The 18,304-nt window shown below is 57.1% G+C and overlaps 8 protein-coding genes across 8 annotated transcripts; 7 read left to right on the top strand and 1 right to left on the bottom strand.

Moving 5' to 3' along the window:
- The first annotated feature begins 909 nt into the window (after positions 1 to 909).
- Positions 910 to 1,861, top strand: IE81DRAFT_16744 (hypothetical protein). Its single transcript, XM_025510592.1, has one exon. The coding sequence runs from the start codon at positions 1,019 to 1,021 to the stop codon at positions 1,520 to 1,522; it is 504 nt and encodes a 167-aa protein (XP_025366745.1). The 5' UTR covers positions 910 to 1,018; the 3' UTR covers positions 1,523 to 1,861.
- Positions 1,862 to 2,972: 1,111 nt separating this feature from the next.
- On the top strand, positions 2,973 to 6,494 carry IE81DRAFT_16772 (hypothetical protein). The gene is made up of 4 exons (XM_025510593.1): positions 2,973 to 4,000; positions 4,078 to 4,706; positions 4,804 to 4,999; positions 5,070 to 6,494. Exons 1-4 carry the CDS (start codon positions 3,107 to 3,109, stop codon positions 6,402 to 6,404), a joined length of 3,054 nt encoding a protein of 1,017 aa, XP_025366744.1. The 5' UTR covers positions 2,973 to 3,106; the 3' UTR covers positions 6,405 to 6,494.
- Positions 6,495 to 7,032: 538 nt separating this feature from the next.
- IE81DRAFT_326383 (hypothetical protein) lies at positions 7,033 to 8,680 on the top strand. Its single transcript, XM_025514800.1, has 5 exons — positions 7,033 to 7,685; positions 7,756 to 7,847; positions 7,927 to 8,094; positions 8,196 to 8,209; positions 8,292 to 8,680. Exons 1-5 carry the CDS (start codon positions 7,133 to 7,135, stop codon positions 8,335 to 8,337), a joined length of 873 nt encoding a protein of 290 aa, XP_025366743.1. The 5' UTR covers positions 7,033 to 7,132; the 3' UTR covers positions 8,338 to 8,680.
- Positions 8,681 to 9,539: 859 nt separating this feature from the next.
- On the top strand, positions 9,540 to 10,318 carry IE81DRAFT_332239 (hypothetical protein; the record flags this gene model as incomplete). The annotated part of the gene is made up of 2 exons (XM_025515305.1): positions 9,540 to 9,715; positions 9,790 to 10,318. The coding sequence occupies 2 exons, from the start codon at positions 9,540 to 9,542 to the stop codon at positions 10,316 to 10,318; spliced, it is 705 nt and encodes a 234-aa protein (XP_025366742.1).
- A 1,043-nt stretch (positions 10,319 to 11,361) lies between these two features.
- On the top strand, positions 11,362 to 14,374 carry IE81DRAFT_350043 (hypothetical protein; the record flags this gene model as incomplete). The annotated part of the gene is made up of 3 exons (XM_025516475.1): positions 11,362 to 11,438; positions 11,531 to 12,383; positions 12,467 to 14,374. 3 exons carry the CDS (start codon positions 11,362 to 11,364, stop codon positions 14,372 to 14,374), a joined length of 2,838 nt encoding a protein of 945 aa, XP_025366741.1.
- Positions 14,375 to 14,594: 220 nt separating this feature from the next.
- Positions 14,595 to 16,231, bottom strand: IE81DRAFT_332238 (phosphoglycerate mutase; the record flags this gene model as incomplete). The annotated part of the gene is made up of 9 exons (XM_025515304.1): positions 14,595 to 14,648; positions 14,733 to 14,829; positions 14,927 to 15,026; positions 15,067 to 15,133; positions 15,198 to 15,372; positions 15,470 to 15,480; positions 15,630 to 15,773; positions 16,107 to 16,144; positions 16,174 to 16,231. The coding sequence occupies 9 exons, from the start codon at positions 16,229 to 16,231 to the stop codon at positions 14,595 to 14,597; spliced, it is 744 nt and encodes a 247-aa protein (XP_025366740.1).
- Positions 16,232 to 16,466: 235 nt separating this feature from the next.
- Positions 16,467 to 17,835, top strand: IE81DRAFT_294630 (hypothetical protein; the record flags this gene model as incomplete). Its single annotated transcript, XM_025512063.1, has 2 exons — positions 16,467 to 17,002; positions 17,091 to 17,835. The coding sequence occupies 2 exons, from the start codon at positions 16,467 to 16,469 to the stop codon at positions 17,833 to 17,835; spliced, it is 1,281 nt and encodes a 426-aa protein (XP_025366739.1).
- Positions 17,836 to 18,016: 181 nt separating this feature from the next.
- On the top strand, positions 18,017 to 18,283 carry IE81DRAFT_274185 (hypothetical protein; the record flags this gene model as incomplete). Its single annotated transcript, XM_025511438.1, has 1 exon — positions 18,017 to 18,283. A coding segment is annotated over one exon (267 nt), but the record flags the coding sequence as incomplete, so codon positions are not given.
- Between the last annotated feature and the right edge of the window lie 21 nt (positions 18,284 to 18,304).

Below are 18,304 nucleotides of genomic sequence, written 5' to 3'. Positions count from 1 at the left end.
ACTGGCGTGTACTATAGCTGTGTTGCCGCCGCAGGAAGGTGAGACGAGACGCAGTATACCAGCAGTCACCTGCTTATCCATCATCACAGCATGTCCCCTCCACGCTGCGTGACGCGGCGGCATACCCGAGGAACGCGCTCGCGATCGCGCTTCTTCTCAGAGGTACAAAGTGACGTGCTGTGTAGTTGTTTACCCTTCTCCGCCATTATCTGACCTGTACGCGCCACCAACTTACTATGGCACCGCTATCTGCTTGCTGTCATACGGTCTCGTCTCGTGTTGCGTGTGAGGGCGATACTCGGTGCTCCTGAATGCGTTTACAGCTCAGCAGCCTGGCAGACCGACTCGACGCCCCTTCCGGTGAACATCCACCTGCGTAGTCAAACGACTCCAGCTCGTTTTTCCACTACCAGCCACCCACTCCACCAGCGCTGTCATTGGCCCCCTATCTAGCCAGCGAGCCAGGTTCTCGTCATCAGCTGCTTCATCTGCCTCCGAAGCGCGAGCAGCCATCTCCTCAGCTGCGGTTCTTTTGCGCTCGGTGCAGAGACCCGCGGATCTTCATTGTAGCTCTAAGCCGCTGCAGAGCGCTTCTCTGTCCATCGCTTCCTCCTGGAAGGTGAGTTGACCGCTGAATTAGAGATCGCGATCCGGACTTCAGGCAGCGTCTGCAGGCTTCATCCGATCGCAGGTGGCTCAGTTAGAATCAAGAATGTGTCGAGCATCTGAGTGGAAGCTGGCTGGAACTGGCCCGCCAGATGCACGTCGGGCTCATTACAGACCGGATGACTTTTGATCGACGTGTACAGGTGGCCGGAGCGAGCATGCATCAGGTCGAGGTAATCAAAGTGCAACATCGCGCCTGGCCCCGGATCCTTAGCGCTGTTTGGGAGGGGGGGGGGGGGGGGGGACCACGAGATCCGCCAAGCTACAGGTGCTGTATCTGCAAGCTATTCATGTCATCCGCCGCTGCACAAGACAACCCTCACGGCCTGGTGGCATAGCGCGGGTCGAGGAGATGGATGGCAAAGGCTGGAAATTGCCAACGTGGTGTAAGCCGCTCTTGTGGAGGGAAGAGAGATGCGTCCAAAGGAATGCGCTGGCAGACGACTCGCTCTTTTCCATCTGCCCTGTGCACAGGATCAGCCAGACAAGCTCGCCTATGCAGAGAACACAGAGTTGCTGCAAGAGTTCCAAGACACCGAGCTGCCTGATGACTTACTTGACTGCTAGTATCGCCTTGCCCCTTTCCTCGCGCAGTCACTGCGCCACGACAAGGGCTTCACCTACGGCCGACTCTCCTCCACCTTGGCTCGCTTCTTCTTGCGAGCGAACAAGAATAGATTGCGACGCTAGCGCTTTTGGACTGCAACGCTCTTTGTGCTGCTGCTGGTCCTGCTGTGCTCTGTGCTGTACGGCAGGCAACAGCTGCACGCGGGCAAGAGCAAGAGGCGCCAAAGTTGCAGCCGGCTTGTGCGACGATTTCGAACTGCGAAGAAGTCGCGTTCCTGGCAGCAACTAGTCCATCACTGGGCAAATCTTGCTGGTGCATTGGCAGGTCTAGACAAGAGGGAATGGACAAGGACCAGTCGGGCTCGACGATAAAGAAGAATACTTCCGCTTGTGAGTGGAAGGAGCTGGCGAGCAGAACGTCACCGAGGAGCGGTGCGTGTGTCAAGAGTCGTACGATGTTCGGGCTTGACTGGATCTCGCCTTGGCGGAGTAATATCCAATGCTACAGTAGTCGGCTTCCAGACTTCCGCACGCTTTCTGCCTCCCGTAGTGCTAGTTGGATACCGCCTAGACTTGGGCCTCGGCTGCTGGACACCGCCTAGGTACAGCGACAGCCTACCGCACGTGCGTGCAGTCGCCCGCGTCCGGCATACTGTAGCAGCAGAATTCGCAGCGCCCATGCGCCGAGGCTGCAGATCTTCGGCCGTGGGAGGCTGGCTCTGTTAAGCTTCTATACGCGACTTTGTCACCGACCAGCGTGCTGGCCGGTGCTAGCAATTCTGCGTTCTGCAGAGGTCGTGCGCTTCGAGCGGTCTCAGAGAGAGCAAGGCAAAGCAAGTCCTTGCCCATTGTCGAGGTCTGCTCCGCTCACTGTTCCGGCCTGACAAGGGCTGCTCGATCACCTTTGGCTTGTGGGTCGGGATGACGTGAATTCCGGTCAAATGCGACCGCTACGCTACACGGGTGGATGGAGCTGCGCGCGCAATCACTAATCACCATAGGCGCATGGCGCAACGCCCCACCCGATAAAAGCGCAGGCAGGTCGGAGTGGAAGATGATACCAGTGCCTGTCTGTGTCGCAAAGGAGGGTTGTCATGCAAGCAAAGGCTCACACTCCGACAATGTGCGAGGCGGTGAAAGGCTATGCGAAAGCGGCGCCCAAGTAAGCAAGCCTTTACGCGCTTCCTCGCTTCTCACCATGCGTTGCCAAAGGGGTTTGCCCGTTCGCCTTGCGCACGCTGCCCTGGAGGAGGTACTCCTGCTGTAGCCATGGCTGTAGGTGGTTCCTACGCGTGCAGGCAAACGCGGCTCCTTTTCAGCTGGCCTGCCCTCCGCAGCATCGCGCAGCTCCTCGAGAGCGTCGGCCCTCCGCAAACTACACCTAGGAAGCTGTAGGTGCGGCTCCACGGAGCAAGCACATGCTTGGCCGGGAACCCAAATAGGCTTTTCGGACGCGTTCCAGCAGTTGCGTTGTTGGCATGTGCCTCAATCTCACCGCGCGCGCCAACCTCCGCGTCTCGGCTGCTCTGAGCGCCGTGCCTCACGCATACCTATTATACCCAAGCGGGCTCGCATCTTGGTTCGAGTCGCGAAGCGCGAAGCGGACCTCTTGACGCGCCGTCCACCATCCGATGTGTTGACTCGGGCTGGCGCAACCTTCACGCACCTTGTGCTCATACCCTCTTCATGCCCACAACTCTCTCAGTTCACTTACGCTAAAGCAGTCGCTGCACAGCTCACGGAACGGAACGGTTATCGGAGCAGACTTGGCGGGGTGTGCTGCACAAGACTGGATCTATCCACATCCCGTCTCCGTATCGTCGTCAAGATCTTCTCGGCTTGCCTGAGAGCGACGCTCACTCACACCGCGAAGATGTCTCAGTACGATCAGCGCTTCTCCGCATCATCCCTTGCGGGGCCCAGTAACGGCAGCGGTCGCGATGCGAATGGATCTTTCGACGCGTCGCACCTCGACCCGAATAGTCAGAGGAGCTCGCCAAACAACACGAGGGTTGAGCCGGGTGTACACCATGCTTCCAAGCAGAAGCCCGCCCAGACTGCGCTTAGATCCCCCTTTGAAGAGGCGACAGTCAGGACGGTCCCTCAACCTCGTGACACCATGTCCACTTATTCACGCGCTTCCATCGCGCAGTCACTCGATGACGAGGTACTCGCTTCGCGAGCTCCAGCATCGCAGCGAACGCCGCATCCTGCTGAAGCGGGCTCCGGCTTCTTCGATCGGGACTCCACTTTGGGCGATGACCCCCGCTCTCGAAGGGCCCCTTCGACGAGCGAAACGTTGCGCTCGACCGGCGCAAACTACGACTTGCCAAGATCCTCCCTGGCTGGACATTCTCAAGCTTCGCAAACATCTGGCATCGGCCCGCGAGGGAATCCACTAAACGTTCGTGACTTTGCGATGGGTCCCTACGATTCGCGGACACGGGTTGCGCCCGCTGCTCACGACATCCACGGAAGCGCTGATCGGACGAGGGTATACGGCTTAGCTCGCGATCTGCGAGGAGTATCTCCAGACAGCGCCCATCTACCGCTCTCGATGGGCGGCAGTGATTATGGGTCTCATCCAACAGCCGCCGGTGCTGTAGTTGGCCAATCTGCGACGAGTGTAGCCAGCAATGGGTTCAGCGTAGAGATCTTTGCTCCAAGCTTCGATCATCGAGGTTATCCAATCTACTCGGGCAGAGCTGCCATGATCCGGGGCAGGATACGCATGCATGCGAGCGAGAGCTGCGAAGTCATCGTCAAGGTGAGTGGGCAGTGCGTGCATTTCGTAGGTGAGGTCTGGGACTGACGCTGGCGTGACAACGCTCCATGTCTCTGCAGCTCTGGGCGTACACATCTCAAGGGTCTCCTGCGGCTATCTGGGACGGTATCGCTTTGTTGCCTCCAGATCAAGGCAGCGAGACTAGAGTATTTGAGGTTTCCGACACCGTCAAGCCTGATGCGCCTGGGGCACGCCTCCGGCCGCGTCCTGCTGCGCCTGGCGAGCAACCCTCAGACCATTTCCCGGCGACTGATGATTTGGTTCTGGAGCTGCCCTTCGAGACGCAAATGCCACAGGGAACTGCGACAAGATGGAGGGACGGCGAAACGCAGGTCGTGCCAGTCGCGATGCCTCCAAGCTTCGAAATGTCTAGCGAGTCGGATGCGAAGAAGAGGGCAGACGATCGGGCTACCGAAAAGGAGATGGCCGAGAGGTTAAAGCACGGGACGCTGACTTCATCCGCAGCGAGCATCAGGTCAAAGATGACGCTAGGCTTTGGCAGTGGTGGTGGCTCGGTTGCGAACTCTGTGAGAGAGGCGCTGGAGAAGGGGTTTGGGGAAGTATATAGAATTGGTTGCTTCTACTCCCTCAGCTTCACACTACAACGGCAAGGGGACTCGGAGAAGGAGTCGAAGTTCGGGAAGCTGGTGGGCAAGAAGGTCAAGAAGGAAAAGCGGCCATACGATACGTGAGTGTCGTTCAATTTCAAGGCTGATATGCGATGAAGATGACTTCTATGCATCACGACCGCTGGGCTGACCGTCGTATGACCGGTCCTTTCACAGCATCACGATTCCGTTCCTGTTTCTGGGAGAACCGTCCGGCCTTCGTTTGCCACCTCAGAGCCTGCCAGATGCTCTACCGAGCGAGATGTTCTTCAGGGCTAATACCCGCATAGCCGAAGAGTGGATCATTGCCCAAGCCACAGCAAAATGGAGCGGCAGTCTGATTCGCACCGCTAAGCGCAGCGTAGAGCTTGAGGTGCGTAATATTGACTTGGTAGTGGTGATTCTGATCCCTGCTGATCCTCGCGCCTTCAACGCAACGACAGTTGCACATGTACGGAATCGAGGGGCAGCCGCCCGTCCTACACGCGCCCTCTGCGTTCCCCATTTTGATAGTGATCCGACCAAATGATCCTCACCTTTTACCGCGACCTAAAGAATCGACCAACTCTCCAAGCATGAGCATCAGCGCCTCTTGGAATTCGGCGGCAGGATCTCCAGTCCCTTCGCATACTCACAGCCCGGGAGCTTCGATACAGGGAATGCCTTTGCCACCTCCCGCATCCGGCCTGTCGTCTTCGATTCACGACGCGCTCGGCGAGCAACAAGAGCGAATCGAGGACGTCGAGAGCACTTCAAATAACGGCCTTGTATCGCGTTTCATGCGATCGTCCCTGAACCTTACTCGCGCACCCTCAGGTCATTCGAGCGCACAGAATCCAATGCCGACTTCACGCAGCTCTGCCAGCATTGCTAGTCCATCGACAGGCGCCTCCGGCCATCGGAGCAGCACTTCCAAGCAAATCACAAAGCAACGCTCCACCGCGAGTCTTGCGAGTGCATTCGGCAAGCGGAGGCCGTATACTGCTCCAACAAGCTCTCGAGGATCTCTTTCGCCGCCAGGTTCGTCCACGGTGGTGCCGGAGCGCAGCGATGGGCTGGACCTAGCAAAGTTGGTGCGCGTGTCGCTATTGCAGACCACTTACTGCACGGCAACAGGACCCTCGGACGTGCCTCGAGTGAGACGAAAAGTCATCTCCTTGGCAGAAGTCGAGGAGATAGATCCAGCCACGGTGGTCGGCGGACCTACGAGCCCTCCGCTTGACCTCGGATTGGGCGAAGGCGAGACCACTGGAGCTGCGGCTTCGAGAGCTTTGATCGCACATGCCAAGACTACTGGGGTTCGTGTCCTTCGTGGGGTCATCAAGGTCAGCGGCGACACAACTCCGGGATTTAGGTGCCAAGGTATCGAAGTGAAGTACGCATTAAAGATCGATCTGCTACCTTTCTCGGCAAAGCATTCCAACAAGAGACCTGCGAGCGGCGGCGCCGGAACGACAGCAAGCATCTCGGATGCTTTGAGAAGCATAAGCGAGACTGCAAGACCCTCGTTCTCTTCTAGAAGAGAAGCTTCGCAGTCGTATTTCGATCGCAGGAACCCGTCCGATAGCGATCCTAATTCGACACCGCGCACGCCGCCGAACCACCCAAGATCTTCACACCTCGCGGGCGGACAAGCGGCATCCCCGCCACTGCCACCTCTTCCGCCGCAGCATCGCGGATCGCCGGGCACGCTGGGCAGCCCGCAAATGAGCGATATTCGCTCTTACGTTGGTGGCTCCGGGCAATCGCATGCCGTGGGCGATAGCGTGTACGGGTAAGTCCTGCAGACAGAGCTTGCCGCATTTGCTTGCGCTCCTTGCGCTCACGCTGACAATCACTTCCTGACCATGCTTGTAGGGATGATGGCCAGCTCGTCGGCAAGATTGATAAGAGCACTGGTGCTTTGTGGCAAGATGTTCGCTTGGTACGCGCCCACGCCATGTACTCTGGTGGACGTGTCAACCGATGAAGACAGCATCATCGATGATGTGCTCGATGGCCGGGATGCGAGACGCTGTCATCCACTGGACGAATGTTGAGCCACCCCTTTCTGATGAAATACCCTGCAATGTATGCTCCATGTGCGAGATTACGAGGAAACACGCCAGTCTCAGCTTGGAGACAGGCAATGAGCGCTTGAGTGATGTGATGGTAGGTGGGGATTCGGCAGACGATGTGCCCTCGATACTCGTTGACTGTTGGCTGCATGCATGCAAGCCCATGCTTCATATGACATGGAGGAACGTGAAGCCGCCGTAGGCTGCAAGGAACTGGCCCGTGCACGCACGCGCCGCGCACCTCCGTCTGTGCGCGGAGCCGCCAGCTCGCTGGCATTCGTGACTGTGTTGCACCGCATTTCAGAGCATCTGTTCTTGGCGGCGAGCTTGACGCGCTTCCGAGCTTCTTGCTACCATCCACCCGCGCCTGCGAGATTGGCACGACATTTCAATCGCTTGGTAAACTCGTCCGTCGTCCGCATCGGCACCAGGTGTAATTGGCTGGCATCATGGCAGCACCGGTACTGCTCGTGCGACGTCCATCACCCGAACTGGCCAAAGGCTTGCTCACACACATTAGCGATGATCGGGCATCGCTATCCACTGGGCTGGCTTCTCAGCAGTGGCTCGAGTACACCAACGTCTTTCGAGCGCATGGCTGGGATGTTCGAGAGGTACAAGCAGCGGATGAGTGCCCGGATGGAGTCTTCATCGAGGACGCCCTACTATGGCTGACCGATCTCAGTGAGAAGGCGGATCAAGGCCCTGCAATCATCCTCATGAACACGCCTGCACCGTCCCGCGCCAAGGAGCTATCTACGGCACAAGCCTGCGCAGAGACGATTGCTACTGCCCATGGTGCCAAGCTGTACAGCTTGAAAGAGATCGGAGGAAGCGAAGCTCACCTCGAGGGTGGAGACGTGCTCAAAGTTGGACGCGTTGTCTACGTCAACTCCGGCGGTCATCGGACAAACGAGGCGGGAATTTGCGCGCTGAGAAGTATTGCAGAGCGTATAGGATATTCCGTTGTCGGCATTCCAATTCAAGGTGCTTTGCATCTCAGTGAGTAGGGCCGCATACACCTCAGCTAGACGCTAGCAGCCTGTTCACGTCCATCCTTGGGATCGTGCAGAGAGTGCAGTGACGGCACTGCCTGATGGCACCGTCATCGGTCACATGCCTGGTTTGCAAGCGTTCTTCAAGCCATATCTGCAAGTCCCGGAGGTGCGTTCGATGCTTGTGAGGTACGAGTCGTGATTTGCACATTTGGAATGTCCTCACCTCGTGTCTCTCTCAAACGCAGCCCGAAGGGGTAGCCGTGGTGCATCTGAGACCTTACGAGGCGCTTGCAAGTGCGCACGACGAAAAAGCGGAAGCTCATTTGGTCATGTCTTCGTCAGCGCCGAGGACCACAGCGCTGCTAGAGAGCTTGGGGTGGAAAGTGACCACGACAGATGTGACCGAGTTCGAGGTGAGCTAGAGCCTGTTCTACCCAAAGTAAAGTTGCGGCACGCAAGATAGGACGCGCGCTGAATCCAAAGCACTCCCGACTGGACACGCATCGCTGAGTAGAAGCTGGAGGGATGGTGAGTGTGGAGGGTCGCCGTGGCTCTGACCCGTTCTGTCGCGCAGCTGACCAAGCCCTGACGGTACGAACGCAATGCACAGCGTGACCTGCCTATCCGTACGCTGTCGACCAGGCTCGCGCAGCTAGATGTGGCAAGGAAGGTCGTGGTAGCGCATGTCAACGAGAAGCGGGTGCTTTTGCTTCCCATGATCTTGCGGTGGCTCCCACGTGCGTCGAAGAGCAATTAGGCATCAGAGTGGAATACAGGAGGCCCACAGCGGCGGGAAGAGGACTCTTGAATTGAGTTCATTAGGCGGCGCGTGGAATCTGCTTTTCTCACCCAAGCTGCTGCACCTGTGCTCATTGCTCCATGGACACCTTCCGACCCTTGGCTCTGACGCTCGTTCTTGGCATGGATGTTGAGAAGTGAGGTGAGGTTCGCTGTATAGTAGTTTGAGTACCTACACAGAAAGGACTAGCTATGGACGCGATGTGGGTGAGAGAGGCCGGAGTCACGAGTGTTGCGCGCCTTCAGCTTCAGTCATTCACGATTGCGTGCAGCAAGCGCAGTCAGTGGGTGGACCTGCCAGAATTGAGTGCGGTACGAGCGACGTAGAGCCATCGTGCGGGAAACCAACGTTCATGCACGCCCAGCGCCCAGGTGCATGCATGCATGCATTCAGCGTGCGGTGATCGCTGGTCTGCTTCTCGATCCTCACCGACACCGCGCGTATGCGCATGCAAACATGTGGCATCCCGGCGCACCACGCAGCTATAGCACCCCGGCCGCGGCTTATTCACTCGTCGTCAGGTACAAGCGAAGCATTTCATTGCACCGCACGTCCACCAGGTCCAGCTCTCTCCTAGCTGCCTCTATATGCACGCCCGCATTGGAGAGGCTGCTGCCGGTACCCGATCGTCTCCTCTTCAGCCCTTCATGCGAGCAATGATCAGCGCTCCTCGTTTAGCTGCCGTCGTGATGCTCGCCAAGCGTCTTCAGCCAGCACGGAGGGAGAGGATCGACAGAGAGAGGGAAAGAAGTATATAAAGGCATCGTGTCTCGCTCTTCATCTTCATTTGCGATCCCCTTCTCATGTTCCGTTGCCCGTCTCTGCTCTTGTGTCTTTAAATTTTCTGCACCCGTCATCTCACTTCTCTCGCTGTGCGATATCTCCCACGACCTGCTACTGGACTAGCCCAATCATCCCTCGACTCTTTCTCGCAGCTTCGATAGCTCCTCCCTTTGCTCGAAATCGCTTGCGCTCAGGTCGCACACCGTTTTCGACATTCACATCTCCCCACACGACCAGCATCACCTCCCACGCTATACAAACAACTCTTCTGTGAAGATGCCTCACGTTGCTGCTCGCACCATCTCGACTGCCTCTTACCCTGCTGGCACTCTGGCTCATGCAGCCCTGCTACAAAGGATGAGGCGGGACGACGCTCCCAAGTGCGTTCCCGGACCTTTGGGCTACGAGACCACAAACGATGACGACAAATTTCCTTCGTGCTCTACGAGCGTGTGAGTGATCCATTGCCCAGCTTGCGAGGATGCATGTCATTGACAAGTATGCTGCTCCTGCGGTCCACTTGTAGACCCGAGATCACGCGCTCGTGCTGTGCGCAAGGCACAGTCCTGACCGACCTAGCCGCCGTCCCCACCAACGGCATCGCGTGCATTCCGATCGCTTCGCTGAGCGCCACCTCTGCGCAGTCGGATCTGGACGCGGCTTGGAAAGCGTTCGAGGATTGCGCACGCAAAGCGCACGGGGATATTTGTCCAGCCGGCACGGGTTTCGATGTGCAGTGCAACAAGCGAAAACCCGACGATGCGCCCGCTGCTGCTGCTGCTGCTCCTTCTTCGACTTTGCAAGAGGATAAGGAGGAGGAGGAGGAGGAGGATTGCGACGTGACGCCTACTAGCGCCATCGTTGCTGCTGCCAGTGCCACCAACGTCGCTTCGGCACTCAATGCTCCCTCGGCCCCACTGACCCTCAACAATGGCACCAGCGGTCACAAGGATCACGGCAATGGCGCATTTGGTCGATTCGGAACAGCACCGATCGGAGGGACTGTGCAGCTCCTGCTGCTCAGTCTAGTGAGCGCCAAGCTACTCTTTGTGTAAGCTTGGTCGATGAATGGAGCAAGCCTCTCGTTTCTCTGCTCGCTCGCTCGCTCGCCTCCGAGCCTTTCCCATTTGTTGGACTGCTCCCTCGCACGCTCTTTAGTCGCTCCTTTCGTCTCGCGTTCCGCATTTATTCTGCAGTCACCTCAGGTCACCTATACTAGCTCGTTGCCCCCCCTCGATCCATCTCCTAGTGAGATGAATCACTCACAATCTTTTGCAATTACATTTGACTTTGACAGTCGATGTCGCGCGGAGCCAGAGAGCACGATGCGAGCTTGGGAGGCTGAGCTAGAGATCATTCGTCCCAAAGTGGTATTCACGATTGTCAGTCACTGCTTGACGAGAGGAGAGAAAGTGGTCTTTAATCATGAAGAGTGCCAATCTTGAATGCTTTGCTTCAATTGGAATCGCGACGCCATTTGTATTGCGGTGACGCGGGCCAAGAGTTGATGAGTCTTTGCAAGCCGATATGAAAAGTCGCGGGACCGAGACAGATGTTGTCAACGTGACACACGCGTGCGAGAGCTTGATTTTGATTATGATTATATAATTATAGATCGTGAAGTGCGTCGGGCCGCTTAATTTCGATTGCGAGCATGAGCCATTCAAGTTAATTTGTGCAGTGCACGGTGCACGCGGTACGCGTGCCTTTGCGTTTCGTGACTCGCGACTGATATCTTCGCGGGTGGACATGCACGCAGCCTGCCAGCCAGCCACACTTTGAAGCCCATCCATCCACATCATCAGCCGGCCGGTCTTGCCGTCTTTCCACGATTGCACCTCGCGCGGGGCACGAGGAAGGGCCGCCGTGCTGACGTAACCCTGCCACTTCGCCCATAACGAAGCAGGCAACGACTCGGAGCGGCTATACTCGCTCTGCATCCTAGGTGCCGATAGACCGACTCGAAGGAGAGCAGCGCCAGAATCATGTGCATGCCATCTTGACCGGCCTTTGCACTGTTCCAGGCCGTCTGGCTGGCCGGCAAGCCTTGGCAAGCACATCGCACATTTGCATTCACCAACAGGCGCATGTCGGAATCATGTCCAGCATTCCTTCACTGGCCGCACTCGAGGCGATGGATCTCCGACCGAAATACAAGAACAATTGTGGTGCTTGGTGAGCAGGTGAAGGATCCTTTCGTACCGACTCGAAATGCGGCGATCATTCGAAGGACTAATGCGCCCCCTTCTGAACCCAATTTTTCCCAGCCGAAAGCGTAAACTCAAGTGCGATCGCGTCAAGCCTTGCGCAACGTGCGTGCTGAGGGACATTTCAGATCAGTGCTTTGTCGACGAGCCAGAACCTACGCCACCTCTGCGACCTGGCTTCGCATCTCATGCAGCGCATAAGAGATTGAGAACCAGCGACGCGGAGCATGCTGGATCGAGTCATCATGTGCCGTACAGGAGCTCAGCTCACGTGGGGTCGAGTGGAGCAGGGGGAGGACAGACAGTAGTCGGGGGCTCACCATCCAGCGCGAGCGCCAGCACACCTCCCAGCGGTCATCATCGAGACACGGTCCTAGAGAGTGTACAGGCTCAACTTGCGGACACTCAGCGTCAGCTCCTTACGCTCAGCCAATCTTTGGCCACACTTCAATCGGATCGCCTCCGAGTAGCAATTCCCCCCACAGAGTCGTCGGACGACGATGCTGCTGCCGGAATATCATGGCAAGCGCTGTCCCCCCTTCTTCCACCCCTAGAAGCTTGCCACACCCTCGTCGAGCGATTTTTCGTGGATGCGATTTGGTACATACCCGTCATCCACAAGACTTCATTCGTAGAACGTGTCTGGATACCCTTCGCCTCTGGAAGAGCTGCAGTCACTAGACCATTGGCAGCCGTCATATGCCTCGTTTTGGCTTACCCGCTGCAGCTTTGTCCAGATCAGTCAGACATCACGCGGCACAAGAGCCTTGGGGATGCGTGCGATATTGTGGATCGCCTGGTGCGGGAAGCGTTCAAGCTGACTGCCAACCAAAAGGCTGCTTGGGGACCCTTCAAAGCGCCTCAATGCGATCTGCCTCTAATCCAAGCGCTGCTTCTGCAGCTCGTGTTCCTGGTGAGCAATCTGTCGCATTGGTGATGCAGATGTACGAATCATCACTTAGCGCAAGGTCCACTCGCCCGCGTTGGCGCACCTAGTCTATAGTCGGCTCTATGGATCCTGCACTTCCTCTTCAAGCAGAAATCATTGCCCGCGCACACTACGCCGGATATTTTCGCATTGCTGGCATGCCTCCGTTGATCAATCCCGGACTCCCTTGGGACGAGCGTGGAGCACCCAAGGTGCCTGACGCCCGCGACGAGCGCTTCTCGGACGAGCGATCAGAAGGAGAAAAGTTGCCCATCCTCACAGGCGAGATGCCTGCTGGGTCCGCGTTGGAGACAGAGTATCGAAGAAGAATTGCATGGACATGCTTCTGCCATGCCGGATGGTTTGCGCTGGTCACCTCCACACAGCCGCTCATCAGCACGTCCGACTTCTTTGTCCCTCGACCGACCTTCCTCACAGACGAACATTTCGATCCTCTGACTGGTCAGGTGCTCACCGAGATTTCGCAAGAAGCTAGAGCGCAAGGATCACGACAATCAGATGCTGATGGATATTTGGATCCATTTGCTGACTACCTGTTCGGAACCCTCGAAAGCTCCTTCGCCACGCGACGTGTCGCAGACTTTTTCCAAAAGTTGCCATCGATGAGCGCATTGGAGCGTCACGAGGCGGTGCGAATCCATGAGAACGCATTTGAGCAATTCGTCACCGCTTCAGGCAATAACCTCGCTGCTATCGAGAAACAATGGAGGAAAGGCACAGAGATAGGCGCTAGATGTGCAGTGGGTGGCCTCATCGTATACACCTCGCAACGCTTCTTCAACGTGTTGCTAGGCAAGGTCGTCATGCAGGATTCGGAAGCACCGCCGGATATTCGGTTCAAGTCCTTGGAGCACGCAAGAAACCTTTTCGAGATGATGCCGCTTATGATGGAGATGGCGTCGGATCCCACTGTTCCCTTTCATTCTGCATGGTGTGCTACCCACGTGTTCCACGCCGCAACAGCTTACGCGATCGCCATCTTTATCCGGCGCGCTTCTGTGGATCCGAGCAATCCGGGAAGCGATGGCACGCCGAGCCCGCACGAAGTGGACGAGGAAGTGAGATGGTTCAAGAACAACATTGCAGAGACACTCAGGATTCTGCGCACCTTGGGCACCACAAATCCTACCGCCAAGATCTGCGAAGAGCTTCTCCAGGCTCTTTGCGACTCGCGCGAGGAGCTGGAACTGAGCGTCACTTTCAGCAGAAATGTCGTGCAGCAACATCGCATTGATCGAGAAAGACGACATGCGCAAAAGACTCGCTCCACCCTTCTCTCTACTCATAGCCCATCTTTGACGAGAGGACCCTACAATCTGTGCAGCCTGCTCGCGCCAGTGGAAACCTTGCCAGGCACACAGAATCGACCGCCGTGGTTGTCGCGGTCCTCTGCTGCTACCCGTCTGGAAGCAAGATCCAGCGTTGCTAAAGTGGCAGAAGCTGTCACTGCTCAGCGCAGCACGGACTTCATTGCGGATCTCGCAAGCAACAGCAGACCATTGGGGGAGAGAGGCCGCGCAACGCAAAGAGGCGCCAATCCCCACCACTCGGCAGCATCTTTGATGCCCTCGGCTTCCGCGACAGATGTGCCTGCCAGGCTCACAGCTCGCCGTCTGAGTGCTGCCACGGCAACGAACATAGACCATGCCTCTTGCTCTTCGCCAGCTTCTGAGCAGGGCCCGTCTCTTGAAGTTGTTGGGCAAAGGCCTGCACGGCTCGGCGACCGTGGCAGCGAGCAAAGTAGGAACGTGCCTGCTCGCCCTTCTGAAAGCGCTGCTGCTAATTCCAACGCCAATTCCGGCGAGACGAGCGGTTCGAAGACTACCTCTTCCCTCATCTCTGCCCAAGACTGGTCTAATTGCCCCTGGATCTACCGAGAAGACTTTTGGCACGACCTTGTGCTTGCCAGTTCCAGCCTCGGCGACGCGGACGTTTCGACTGCGCCCAATGCGTGATCTTGGCTTTTCTTACGGCTCGGTTCCGTCATCGTTTCTTCGCCTGTTGTAGCCTCTGCTTCAGTGCGGCATCCCTTTACGATCAAGTCACCTCGGTCAAGCATCTCTGTGTCTCATCGCATCTCATTCGCCCATCGCTGCTAATCTGTGTAATCTATTCTTCCCGGTCAACGTTTGCGGCACGTGACGTGCGCCTCAAGATCATGTGGAAGAGCATTTTCTACAAGTCCAAGATCTTCTTCTCGAGAACCTTGCCCGACTCGTCGATCTTGTACTGTTTGATGCACAGGAGAGTACGAGGACGGGTCAATGATGCCACCCATAGACCAAGACAGCTTGCTTATCGCGCTGGACTCACGACGATGGGAACACCGGTAGCAAGCTCAGTGTTGACGATTTGCTCGCCTGTCATGTTCTCCAGCGACATGATCATAGCGCGCAGAGAGTTTCCGTGACTGCGACGACCCAAAGATGTTGTATTCGAGTGAGCCTTGTATCCTGATCTCGCTCAACGGCAAGCGTAGAGCGGAATGGAGCCCCAAGCGTACTCACGCAGCGACGAGCACCTTCTTGCCGGAGAGCACGGCGGGCTTGATCTCCTTTTCGTAGTATGGTAGTACGCGGTCAGCTGTCAGTTTGAGGGACTCTCCGCCTGGAGGAGGAACATCGAAAGAGCGTCTCCAGATGTGTACCTGAGCGCGAGGTGAGGTGGGACAGAGTGTGAGCAACGTGGAGGGCTGTTGGTGGCTGCTTTTGAATCTGAAAAGCTCCGTTTGGTTGTGGGATGTTCAGCTCAGATGCGAACGCGCACGCGCTTACTCACCTGATCCTCTCCCCACTTCTTTCGAGCATCGTCCTTGTTCAGTCCAGTCAGCTCTCCATAGTCTCTCTCGTTCAGAGCTTGATCCTTCTTCGTGGGAATGCCCTCTTGCTTGATCTCGCCCAGAATGATCTTGAGCGTCTCTTGAGCTCGCGAGAGATCAGATGTGAATGCGAGGCTGCGGTGGAAGATGCGAGCAAAAGGCGTTCGACGTGAGGTCACATGGCGGGGACTCCTCGAAGCGGACGCCCGCGCAGCACATCACCAAGACTCACTCGAAGTCGGTCTGAGAAGCGGCATCGCAAATGACAAGAAGATGGCAAAGATGCGAAATGCGAACGGGCGTGTGTTTGTGTTTGTGTGTGTGAGCAAAGCGAATGTGAACACGAGCCACCTGGTTGGGTTGTGCTCTTGCGCTGGCGCTGCGTGACTCACATAACCGCCCTTGACGAGCTCTTGGCCTCCCTTTGTGGCCTCCTGCTTGCCCAACTCGGTCAGAGCGGGATCTTTCCAGCCGGTGAACAAGTTCAGCTTGTTCCACTCCGATTGACCGTGACGGGTGAGGACCAGAGTTCCGACCTGCAATGTCAATGTGATGGCAAGAGGGAGGGGGGCGCAAGAGCAGGAGTGGTGAGCTTCATCGCATTGCATCCGCGGCTTGACCCACCATTTTGTGCAAGATTGAACGTGAGATGATGATGATGATGATGATGCTTGGATACTTGATCAGGTGAGCAGGTGGTTGATGTGTGTGTGGTGTCGAAGAAAGTCTGAGCGCGAATGATGTTTTCCCCTGCATTCACTTCAAATTGCACCACCATTCGACGGCTAATGAGATTCAAGATTCGCATTCGCAATTCGCAGTTGCTCGCGACTCGATCGTGCTTGAGTCCAGCGCACGGTGCAACTCACACATCTTCGCGGGCAGACTCGGCAACATGCCATATACCCTACAGCAGTGCCAGGCATCAGCAGCTACATGGGCAGGGCAGGGCAGGGCAGGGCAGGGCAGGGCAGGCGAGCGCCGGCGCGTGCATGCAATTCGCGATCGCCTTGCTGCTGCAATAAGCGTTGGGGGAGAGATGTGCTGCACGCGCGTGTTGGGCCACCTCAACGGGTCCATCGTCTCTTCATATACTAGGCACTCACTTACCCCCACGTGGCGCAGTGAAGGTGGAGGGGTCGCAAGCCCTTCGTTCGTCATGCAACTCGATCGTGTCTGCAACTGCAACAGCCTCATCAACACATACAAGTGTTCCGCCTCATCTTGATATGTCGTTCGCACCGCCTTGTGCGCGCCCATTCTCATCTCAGCTCAGTCTAGCGGCACGCTTCGCTAGCTCTCGCTTCCTTTCAACCTTCGACCTGCGCAGCCAAGAAGGCAGGCCGTCAGAAGGGAACGTCCAGCACGGCGTGGGTGAGCCAATTGCAGCATGTACAGCGGTCCCATCCGGTGAGTCACTCGACTGGCATTTCAATGCAGCGCAGTTCCTGCAAGTCTCAAAGCCTGGAACAGGCTCACCGACACACTTGTGCTTTCCAATTCGACTCAGAGGAGGCACTCGAGGAGGGCAGGCAGAATTCACTTGGGATTCGGTACGCACGGACCAGCATCGAGAAAATTATCTGGGCCACAGCGTTCAAGCTCCCACAGGTCGCTGGCAAGCGGGTAGGGATGTCAACTGGTACAATAAGGGTAAGGATAAAGGGAACGATGCATCGGAGGCCGAGGCTAAAGCTGCAGAGCAGAGGAGAGCCGAATTGTCGGAGATCAAGGCGAGGGAGGAGGAGGAGATGAACAAAAGGCTGTGAGTCCGCGCACGGTCGAGCACTGGACGTCTTTGGGATACATTCTTGAAAGTCGAGCTGATCTTCCATTCGCTGCTCACACTCTAGCGGTATCAAAGCGGGAGTTCTTGGCTCGTCGAGCGGACCAGGAGCAGCACTGCTGCGCGGCTCTCGCGATCTAGGCTCCGCCGTAGGTAGCAGCAGCAGCACCGGGGCCAACACTGCGCCTCTGTCATCGGCCTCGAAGTGGGGCAAGACAGGGCCAAGCGCTGCTGCGGAGGAAAAGGAACGCGTCGATGACTTGACGAAAGAGGAGAGAAGTCTGGCCAAGAAGCTGGCCAAGGAAGAAGTTCGGAAAGCGAGGCATGACGAGAAAATTCGGGTGCGGGCCATTCGAGCCGAAAGACGAAGAGCAAGGGAAGAAGAAGAAAGGGACGCAACCCGAGAAGACGCTAGAGCGTTCGATAGACGTAGAGCAGCGCGATCGGACGAAGAAGATGCGCGCGGAGGCGAGAAGGTGCGTCGGGCACGGAGCGGCGGTGAGCAGGGCTCCGGAAGGGGCAATGCTGCTCGCGAGCGAGAGGTGCGGCACAGCCCGAGGCGGCATGAAGAGCGACGCGCAGACTATCGCGAACAGCATCGCCGCGTCCAGAGCCGCAGTCCCGAGCGCGCCAGGAGCAGACTCGTTCGACCACAGAGCGCTCAAAACGAGGCACGCTCCTCGAACGCATTTGACTCGAAGCGCGCTCGCGAAGTCGGCGCTGGTCGGCGTCATTCTCCTCCCGGCGAGTATCACCGCCGGAGCTCAACATCGCGATCTCCACCTCCTCGTTCGCTTGCGCGTCGCTCGTAGTGCTCGCTTCCCTGGACTAAGCTGGAGCACCGCGACTCAGAGACGAACGTGCAGAACCCCACAGCTCACTCGGCACATCTGTCCATCCTCGCATGCCTGTTCGATGCAATTCGCCGCCATCGTTGCCGCGCAATCGCAGGAGTTCGAATACACCTCATGGGCACCGGGAAGGAAGGACGACACGGAGGCAGTCCATTGGCTGACCACCAATTTCATCAATAGAACAATCTTGGCGCACGTCAAGGACGGCAGAGCTTTCTTGGGAACCTTGATCTGTCTCGACCCTCAGCGCAATCTGATCCTTACAGACGCGGAAGAGCTGCGTCTAGCCTCATCAAGTGATGCCTCTGAGCACTTCGACCATGCACCTAAGCTGCGCGAGGCTCCCCAAACGAGATGGGTTGGCATGGTGATGGTACCAGGAAAGAAGATGACCCGATTAGAGGTAGCAACAGGTTCGCCAGCGTCC

The sequence above is a fragment of the Ceraceosorus guamensis genome (assembly GCF_003144195.1).
Source record: "Ceraceosorus guamensis strain MCA 4658 unplaced genomic scaffold IE81scaffold_107, whole genome shotgun sequence".
NCBI classification, from domain to species: Eukaryota; Fungi; Basidiomycota; class Exobasidiomycetes; order Ceraceosorales; family Ceraceosoraceae; genus Ceraceosorus; species Ceraceosorus guamensis.
This window is presented reverse-complemented; position numbering and strand designations above follow the sequence as displayed.

What these genes read in the sequence shown, in the direction of transcription:
- IE81DRAFT_16744 (XM_025510592.1), top strand. Translation starts at nt 1,019, where the DNA reads ATGGATGGCAAAGGCTGGAAATTGCCAACGTGGTGTAAGCCGCTCTTG.
- IE81DRAFT_326383 (XM_025514800.1), top strand. Translation starts at nt 7,133, where the DNA reads ATGGCAGCACCGGTACTGCTCGTGCGACGTCCATCACCCGAACTGGCC. An exon ending in TCAAGGTGCTTTGCATCTCA is followed by an intron (nt 7,686 to 7,755) that starts GTGAGTAGGGCC and finishes GGGATCGTGCAG; the next exon opens with AGAGTGCAGTGACGGCACTG. An exon ending in CATATCTGCAAGTCCCGGAG is followed by an intron (nt 7,848 to 7,926) that starts GTGCGTTCGATG and finishes TCTCAAACGCAG; the next exon opens with CCCGAAGGGGTAGCCGTGGT.
- IE81DRAFT_16772 (XM_025510593.1), top strand. Translation starts at nt 3,107, where the DNA reads ATGTCTCAGTACGATCAGCGCTTCTCCGCATCATCCCTTGCGGGGCCC. An exon ending in GCTGCGAAGTCATCGTCAAG is followed by an intron (nt 4,001 to 4,077) that starts GTGAGTGGGCAG and finishes ATGTCTCTGCAG; the next exon opens with CTCTGGGCGTACACATCTCA. An exon ending in AGCGCAGCGTAGAGCTTGAG is followed by an intron (nt 5,000 to 5,069) that starts GTGCGTAATATT and finishes ACGCAACGACAG; the next exon opens with TTGCACATGTACGGAATCGA.